Source organism: Coffea arabica, chromosome 9c (genome assembly GCF_036785885.1).
Source record: "Coffea arabica cultivar ET-39 chromosome 9c, Coffea Arabica ET-39 HiFi, whole genome shotgun sequence".
Taxonomy (NCBI): domain Eukaryota; kingdom Viridiplantae; phylum Streptophyta; class Magnoliopsida; order Gentianales; family Rubiaceae; genus Coffea; species Coffea arabica.
Window position 1 is genome coordinate 4,314,483 of NC_092326.1, and position 8,919 is coordinate 4,323,401.

Sequence of the window (8,919 nt, forward strand, 5' to 3'; positions counted from 1 at the left end):
TAATTTATGTTAAATATATAAATATTTGTAACTAAAATTGAAAAAGTGTTATATTAATATTTTTACGAAAGAGAGATTGGTAGTTTTTGTATTTAATAAAAATTAAATATTTGAAAGTAAACACAAATATGTATTTGAGCGTAAATATTTGTATTAAATTAAATGTTTGAAAGTAAAATACCCATAAAGAGCCGGTACTTTAAATGAGTAATGCATATTTGCCTATAAACTATACTCTTTAAAGTTTATTAATTGTTAATTAATTTATAGTAATTTGTCGTTCATTGGATATGTAGTACAAAGAGCAAATCTGGTACAAAACAAAATTTTAATTTTACTCCCTAAAATAATATTTTAATCGTTTGGACTAAATTTGTAAAGGATTAGTAACCTCAGGGGAGGTCAGTGTAATTTTCAAACCATAGGAGAGGTCAGTGCAAACGTCAGAAACCTCAGGGGAGGTTTCTGCAATTATCCCGATAAAATATCATGTGGATCATTTGCATTGCTGGCGTGACAATAATTACATTATTAGTGTGCCGGATCGAGCGAGGATTGGGTGGCCCGATCTAGACAGTTGATTTTAAGTTTACTTTCTCTTTTTTCTTTTTTCTATTTGAAAAAAAACAAAAGATCTTTAACGGCCCAAATTAATTAGTACTCCAACAAAACCAAGTTCTCCCTCCGGCGAAGGCCGAAAGAAGCAATCAAACCAAAACAAAGCTAGAAAATAATAAGACGACGGCAGCGACCAGAACGAGAAGGAAGAAATGCGGACCCTTTCTCTTTCTGCGACCTCCTCTGCATTTTCTTTGTCTCTCCCGAACAAAAAATTGGCCACTTTGAAGACGAAGTGTCAGGTTCCTCAGTCTTGTTGCTCTTACCGCCGTCAACAGTATTCTCACACTCTTCAGCTAAATCAGCAACAACAGCCCGCCTCTACTTTTCTTGGCTTTAATCCCTTAAGGTACTAGTACATGAAGAACTGCATGCTTCTCTGCGTAGAGATGATTGAGTGATCAAAGGCTGAACTTATGAGATTTTTGTGGGTTTTTGCTGTTGAATCGTGGCTGAAAACTCTGTTTATGCAACCGATGCAGAGATTTTGTTTTATTGCAAAAGAGTCTCAAGATTTTGTGTGGGTTTTTGGCTGTGGGTTCTTGGGGTGGTGTTCCAATGTTTGGTGGTGTAATCAGGGTTAAATTTGTAAGACTCTTTTTTGTGGGTTTTTGGTGCTGATCCTTGGGTTACTTTTGGCTATTTTGTTTATCTGATGCAGAGTTTTAGTTTGGTTGTGAGTTTTTAAGTTTTTTTTTTGGTCGGTTTTGACTGGGGATTCTTGGGATTATGCTATAACTGTTTGTTTTGTTTGTGTGATGCAGAGTTTCGGAAAATGGCAAAAAGGTTGTGGATGTGATGATGAAGAAGAAAAGGAGTCACGGGTTGAGTGCAGTTTGCTATGCTGCCTCTCTTACTACTACCAATCTCGAATGGGTTGCTGCTGTTTGTACTGCGTAAACTTTTCCTTGCACCTTTGTTTTGATTGTTAATTGTGGATTTTTGAGACTAGATGTCCAATTGAGTTTTCATGAAGTTCGAATCCTGATGACCGGATGAAGTGAGATTTGGAATTAGATAGTTTTTTTTTATGATTAAGGTGAAAACAAATTAATTTGTTGTTGTGTCGTAAGTGGCAAATTGGATTGAAAATTTTGTTTATTATATTGCATAGTTTTTTTGATGATTAAGGTGAAAACAAATTAATTTGTTGTTGTGTCGTTAGTGGCAAATTGGATTGAAAATTTTGTTTATTATATTGCTAGAATTTGGTTTTGGTGCCTATATATATATATATATATATATATATATATATATATATATATATATATATATATTAAGAAATCGAAGAGAAAGGTAGTGTTAGATATTAAATGAATTTGAAAGTTTAATTGAATAAAGTTACGTGTGAGCACTGTGCATTCTCAAAGATGTACATTTCATCAAAACATGCAATCAAATTGGAGTGCATATGACACGGTTATGTTGTTGTGAATGTGGTTTTTAATTTTAACTGATGAGGAAAAGCAGAACAATTGTGTTTAGTGTTTGCATAGGCTTGAAAGCTATCTTCTTTTGAGGATTTCATCAGTAGCTCTCAATATTTGTTCTTTTGTCTTTTGTTAATGCATTTTCCTTGGGCTTCACTCTGAAAAGTCCATTGCATGGCTACTCTTCAAAGTGGAAGGCGATTTTTTTAGTGAATCTCCTGTAGAATGTAGTTTCATTTCTAATATGGATGACAAATTTGTTTGCTTCAGTTACAAGAGAACAACAAAATTTTATTCTTGCCAAGTGCCATGCACTAGCCAACTTATTTTGTGAATCCCACTACATGGTTAAAATTCTCCTTGCAGAATTCTAACGCTTTCCAGGGGCACTCCTATTCACAAGTCATTTCTTGTTCCTTTGTTCGCTTTACAAGCTCCTAACAGCATTGTCTCATGGATCAGGTTAACTCTTCTTTAGCAGATTGTATCCTGCTTTTTACATTGGTCATTGTGTGTATCTAAATTTGAAATTATTTGATTATTAAGTTTCAGTCTTACTGAAGTAAAAGAAAGTTGATGTGCAGGGGGGAGTATGGATATTGGACTGCATTCTTGGCTCTTCTTGTCCGTCTCTTCTTCTCCATCCCAGGTAAGTAATTCTTGTTCTCTGGCTTATACATTATTTTCTTTTGTATGGGTATGTTATTTAGATGATTCGGGAGATTTCCCTGGAATTTTCTGGTGGCTCTATAGGTAGTTTCTGTTAGGCACTTTTTAAGGTGGTTTAAGTGAAGTCTGTGAACAAGATGGAATCCTTCTTTATTATGGCAGTTGAGGTACATCAAATTTGTTTAATTTTGGGGTATTCTATTGAAAATTTACGATGTTGTTTCTATTCAACCTCAAATTTAAGAAACTAACAAGTGAAGATTAGAAGTTTGCAGTAGTATTATCCATAAATTGATGGTGTATTTTGCATTAATGACTGAAGGGATTTAACTATGACCTGGTAAAAAAGTTTAACCTTTGAAATATAAGATGCTTGATTCTATTTGTCAGGGGCATTTTTAACGCAGATTTTTGTTTTGCTACATTTTGCAAAGGTCCAGACACAATTTGGATCTGATGGACAGCATGAATGTCTGGATCTAAAAAATTACTAATAAAAGTTTGAACTTGAAGATTATGGAGAAGGACTTGGAGCTAGAAGTAAGACAAATTGAAGAAAAAATAGTATGGATTACATTTCCTTGGTGAATAATGATGCAACTAAATCAGGTGATAATGTTGCTTCATTTTGACAATGGAGGTCATATATCCGTGGGCCTATAGAGGATACGCTGCACACCTATTGCAGAAGCCTCATGCCATGTATTTTTTTGTACAAGTGAAATTTAAACAGTCTCCACATAATTTCTGCTACTGGAGAGATATTTCATTTGCATACTTATTAGCTTACATCTTAATTAGATCAAATCTATCTCAATTTGATCTGAGCCCATCATAATAAGATCGCAAATATTAAAATATACTGCAATGATAGATTTGGACATTGTTCAAATCAGATTCAAGTAAATGATAAGCCAGTCGACTTTTCTCTGCATTACTTTTAGAGGATTTGTTGATACTTTTTTTTTTGTTTTCAGGGGAACTTGAGTTGCTTTATATAGCACTACTTCTGGTAATTGTGGCACCCTACCAAGTTATGAACCTAAGGTTAGTAAAAGTATGTATAAGGGTTTTTTAAGTCTGTAGTGCATCCTCATTTTGTGGAAACTGGTACATGTCTCTTTTGGTTGTTTCTGGCAGGGGACAGCAGGAAGGTGTTATTATCTCCTTGATAATTGCGGCTTATCTGGCTTTCCAGCATTTCTCGCGGGCAGGTAGCTTGCGTAGAGCATTTGACCAAGGTTCTGTCATTGCCTCATTAGCAATCAGTTGTATTGTTGTTGTGCCATGCTTGCTCTTGATCTGACTGCGATAGGTGTTTGTGACATGACTTCTAAGCAGTGTCCGTAGATTATCGACTTACATACAGGAGCAATGGACAATGAGTAATTGTAATGTAGTAACTGGACCACTGGTTCGCTATGTTGAAAATGCTTATTTTGGAGCTTATATCTAATGTTTTCTTAGTTTTAACTATATAGCCTGTCATTACAGGTAATTAACTTGACTATATGATAAAAATCTGTTTTCTCCATTTACTGTTTTGATGCAAGTCTGAGTCAGGTAACTAATGTTTAGATGTTTCTATGACTCTTCCTTGGAAGTAAGAGCCTTGTATTTACAGGGTAATACAAAAGCAGAAAAAACAGAAGAACAATGAATGGCAGGGGCTGTAAAAATTTATGCCAATTGCCTCTAGGTTTGCTCATACAATCAAAGGACTGCCACTCTCACTTGTCCATGTTAAAAGATTGTTGTTATCATATCTGAAGAAACACTTGCATGATTTTCTTATGGCTCTCTGGACCTTATGGACAATAAGTGTCCATTGGCTGACTGGCAGTTGAGCGTAGAAGTTGAACCTTGTGAGATTGTAATTGTTATCCAATAATGTTGAAGATAGTAGGTGTAAAGCTCCGGTGCCTCTAATTAGATCTTTCTCTTTAGTACATAAATACTCCCCAGAGAAGTATTGCAGCAGATACCCTTAGCATGTATGGTAGGTGGGATAATGCCGATGTACATGGTGGGAAGAATAGTTTATTACTCTTCTGGAATTTGGTTAGTGATTGGACATTGTACATGATGCTTCACTAATATAATCCTAGAACTAGATCCTCTTATCTAAGATATTTATTTACTTCAGATGTGAAGGTATAAAGAACCACTAGGTCCTCTACTTGCTATCTGCCTGTTTGCCCTTGAACTAAAAGGCATACATAAGTTGAAGCATAACATTGACCTAAATGAGGGTCTTGAAATGATTAAGCCATGAAAATTCCCAGGCCGCCATGCATATTTGTGAAGTCTGGAGCCGGCCAAGTGAATAGCCTTGTCAATGTTGAGACATTAACTGATTACGACTGCAGTTGTTCAAAGGTAAATTGCTGCAGAAAACGATAGAGTGAGACATGTCATGATTAAGAGCTGCAGCTGTTTGTATGCTACCATCTCCGCAGAGCTGGGGGTACCCGTTGGTTCAGAACCATACTCTGTTGGTTCAGAACCAAAACCACTTGATCCAGGAGGAGTGTAAGGATTCACAGGTGTAGTTGTGCTGTAAAATCAAACCTTGTAAGCTTTCATTTGCCAGCTTCTCATAATCAGAAAAAGTTCTTGTCTCTAAAAAGTTTACCTGGGTGGTGTAGTGGGAGTCATGGGTGTTGGTGGCGCTGTTGGTGTTTTGGTAGATGTTGATGCAAAGTGACAGTTCCCGTAACCTATATGAGGCAAGTTTTCCATAAGTATTGCTTTTATTTTTCTCAATCACAATATGGAAAAGAACCAGATAAAGGGCATGACATAGTAATTGTACAGTAACTTTCGCAGTATTATAAACAGGAATTAGTTTTCCGAATAGTTTGAAAAGCCATCCTGCTGCTTTAACTAGAGTTTGAGAGGTGTTTGAGTGTTCCAAATAAAAGAATTAGATTCTTTTGATTGTATCAATCGGGCATTGGAGAGATGATTGCAGTTAGGACTAGAGTTTGCAATTAGAGTAACACAAGCAAATGTCAACTTACTTGGGTCAGTGTAAGTAAGCTGAGCTGCTCCTCCAAAAACACAGCTGGTTGGAGCTGGATTCTTCTGATAGTAGTCATTGAAAGCATAAGAAGCATGATCTTTGACCGTGTCTGGGTCATAGCAACTGGCACCTGGTTGAATTGCTGAACAGTCTGCACCGCCATAGCCACAGGCATAGTCCAGAGCCACCTGTAAAGCAGTTGGCGAAGCAGAAGGGTTGGCAATACACCAAGCTCCCCCTGCTGATGCAGGAGCGTTAGTGTTTGGTGTAGGATTTGTAGTTGGTCCTGTCATGGCGGGTGGTGATGGGCTTCCTGGGTTAGGATTTGTTATTGGTCCGGTCATGGCTGGTGGTTGTGGGCTTGCTGGGGTAGGATTTGTTATTGGTCCGGGCATGGCTGGTGGTTGTGGGGGGTTTCCTGGGTTTACAATCGGAGTAGTTGGTGTTGGTGTCGTTGGATTGACAATTGGAATGTTTCCTGGAGCTTCATCTAGCTCAGTAACAGCATTGGAAGATGAAAAGAAAATCTCATTTTCTTCAGAAGTCAGCTTTCCACTTTGAAAGAGAGCTTTGAGAGGAGGTTTCTGTGCAGTTGTTTTATCTGAAGGCAAAACAACCACCATCAATTACTCTTTAATTCTTTGAATTTGTGCTCTGGATGACCTTAAATGCAGGTTGGCTCCATGCTACCATTCCAAGACAAGAAATGTTAAAAGAGCCAGCGCTCTGATTTTCCCCTTTTTCCAGTTTTCTGATAAAGTCCGGTCTTGTTAAAAGTCATGCCCCTGTGGGCAGAAAAGGGCCGGTAAACGAACTAGCCTATTATTAAGAGTGTGAAGTGTGTTTTAATTAAGTTTTAGCCTATTGCTATGATGTGATTGATCAGGAAAAGTTTTCGCTATTTATGAGAATTAAACGAACTAGCTGATAACTTCAATTAATTAACGAGTTATGGTGCTCCAAACAAAATGATTAGTATGCCTTCTATAAACTTATTCTTGTTATATAATGGCCATCCTCCAGTCCGAAAACATGAATATGATTCATTGTTTTCTAGCAGGTTTAAAGCGTGTAACAGAACGCAAATGCAAAAAAAGAAAAGCTGAAATCATGAAGAGCATGTAGGGTGTATTGTAGAATAATTCCAGTTGAACATAACATTCATGATTCGCAGTCATATGTAGCAATAAGACAGAAGCATGCTTGATTGAAAATGATTCCATGCACCCAATTTGAGTAAAAGATAACTAAATATTTACCTGAAACAAAGAAGATACAAAGTAGGAAGAACATGGAAAGCTGAAAAACTCCAGCATCCATAGTGTATCTGGTGCAGTTCCAAATGGATGTTCTGAAATTTTCTTCTTAGGCTGAGATGATACGGATGACATATATGGGATTTCTGGAATGATAGAAGAACTATTGATGTTTGTCAAGAAGAAGTTATCTCCTGCTTGTAGTATATAAATAAAGTACAAAGAATCATAGCTTTCTTGCATTGAAGAGGCTGTGAAAGAGAGGCTGGTGTTGGGGGAATATGAGAAAACTTAAGAGAGGAGGCATTGGTAGTTGGAAACTGCAAGCAAGGAGGTGCCTAAATAGGGAAAAAGTTGTAATGAGCAGAAAAGGCTAAAGAATCAGCTGGTTGGAATGTACGTCTCTTGTATTTCTGCTCATCGAATATTAGAATCCACACCATACCACCATATTGGAGAATCAAGCATACTCCAATGGTCAAAAACCTTTTTCTTAGTATTCGGATGAACTTTCAGTTCTCACTACTCTTTCTTCCATTTCTTGTAAACACAAAAAAGAAACAAAGAATCAATTGAACCATCATTTTCATTTATTATAACTCGTGAATGTGATGCTGCTGGTATAGAACTCTCTATTCTCTTTTCTGCCTATCTTTCTACTGTTTATAGGACTTGCTCAAAAGGTAAAGACAGAGACAGATACACAGAAATAAGAGAGATTTTATTCCAAGTAGAATTCCCTAGATGATGCTAAAAGGTAAAAGGTTTGCTCTCAAATGTCTGCCTCCCTAGCGCATTGGATCTCTCAAACATAGGAACTTGAATAGATGCAACCTGTCTAAAGGAAAAACGTATCCAACACCTTTCCTTTCTGTGTGTGCGCTGCAAAAGCGAAAATTGGATCTCTTGCTAACATAATAACAATTAAGTGCACAAGCTGCAAACCTTTTTCTTTTTCTGGTCCTGCAGGCCAACAAATACCACCAAAATTGAAGTCTAGTGTAGGAGTCGGAACACTTGTTTTTTTTTTTTTTTTTCACAATTTGGCATACTTTCTCTAAAATGATAAACCCTAATGGAAAATATATTTATTTGTCTTGTACGATAAACGGCACAGGCAAATCTTTAGATACTTGTTCATTTACATTAAGGCTTAAGCCGTTATCTTGCATATTGGTTATTAGGTCTTTTGAAGTGATAATGTATACACTGTCAGTATATGTAAAATTAACAATCAAAGCAAAATAATTATGTGATCCAACATTTTTTGTTATTGTTATTTAAACGACTGCATAAGGTTTCTGCACTATTCTCCCATGGCCTATCGGATACGTAAATGGCAAAGCAATCTACATCTGAAGATTGCCAGCTAATTCCAAAACAGGAAACTCTCTTAATTCAAAAAATTTTATTTTTTTTAAAACAGAAGCTAATTGGAGACACCGGAGTATGTAATTTAATGGAAATACTAAATAAATGTTAAAGCAATCGTTCTGTAACTTCTGTTGATATCACTGGTTTATTTTTTACAAAGAGCATGGAAAACCCTCCTCCCATCCCCAAGGCCCTAATAACATTTATTAAACATATTTGCAATACCACTAAACAATAAAAAGAAAAATGAACACACAGAAAAGGAGCTTAATTTGATCAAATCCTCTTTATCCTAATAAAAAAGAATACACTAACAAATATGAGTAGATCCGATTTTTTACTTTCTTTTTCTCAAGTAATTAAACATCACGATCTTTACTCCAGTTTTTTCAGCCGGTTTAATAGCAGCATAATGCATTAGGTTACGTTCACAATGTTCTGAGAAGATGGCAAAATAGCCGAATGATATAATTATTGACATGATATATTTACTTTGGCTGTATAATTTTTTATGCATACAAGTGCTATCAGAATCCTATGTTCAAGA

General features: G+C 36.3%; 2 protein-coding genes across 2 annotated transcripts; one reads left to right on the forward strand and one right to left on the reverse strand.

The window, feature by feature from the left end:
- Window positions 1-623: 623 nt before the first annotated feature.
- Window positions 624-4,193, forward strand: LOC113708656 (cold-regulated 413 inner membrane protein 1, chloroplastic-like). Its single transcript, XM_027231209.2, has 6 exons — window positions 624-967; window positions 1,383-1,514; window positions 2,415-2,510; window positions 2,633-2,697; window positions 3,695-3,764; window positions 3,858-4,193. Exons 1-6 carry the CDS (start codon window positions 771-773, stop codon window positions 4,021-4,023), a joined length of 726 nt encoding a protein of 241 aa, XP_027087010.1. The 5' UTR covers window positions 624-770; the 3' UTR covers window positions 4,024-4,193.
- A 548-nt stretch (window positions 4,194-4,741) lies between these two features.
- On the reverse strand, window positions 4,742-7,421 carry LOC113708655 (uncharacterized). The gene is made up of 4 exons (XM_027231208.2): window positions 7,002-7,421; window positions 5,741-6,343; window positions 5,353-5,437; window positions 4,742-5,274 (listed from the first exon to the last, which is right to left on the reverse strand). Exons 1-4 carry the CDS (start codon window positions 7,060-7,062, stop codon window positions 5,091-5,093), a joined length of 933 nt encoding a protein of 310 aa, XP_027087009.1. The 5' UTR covers window positions 7,063-7,421; the 3' UTR covers window positions 4,742-5,090.
- Between the last annotated feature and the right edge of the window lie 1,498 nt (window positions 7,422-8,919).

Excerpts from the sequence above, each read along its gene's own strand:
- LOC113708656 (XM_027231209.2), top strand. The coding sequence starts at position 771 with ATGCGGACCCTTTCTCTTTCTGCGACCTCCTCTGCATTTTCTTTGTCT. Across the intron at positions 1,515-2,414 it reads GTTGCTGCTGTTTGTACTGC|AATTCTAACGCTTTCCAGGG; the intron begins GTAAACTTTTCC and ends TTCTCCTTGCAG. Across the intron at positions 2,511-2,632 it reads AGCATTGTCTCATGGATCAG|GGGGGAGTATGGATATTGGA; the intron begins GTTAACTCTTCT and ends GTTGATGTGCAG.
- LOC113708655 (XM_027231208.2), bottom strand. The coding sequence starts at position 7,062 with ATGGATGCTGGAGTTTTTCAGCTTTCCATGTTCTTCCTACTTTGTATC. Across the intron at positions 6,344-7,001 it reads TTGTATCTTCTTTGTTTCAG|ATAAAACAACTGCACAGAAA; the intron begins GTAAATATTTAG and ends TTTTGCCTTCAG. Across the intron at positions 5,438-5,740 it reads GCTTACTTACACTGACCCAA|GTTACGGGAACTGTCACTTT; the intron begins GTAAGTTGACAT and ends TGCCTCATATAG.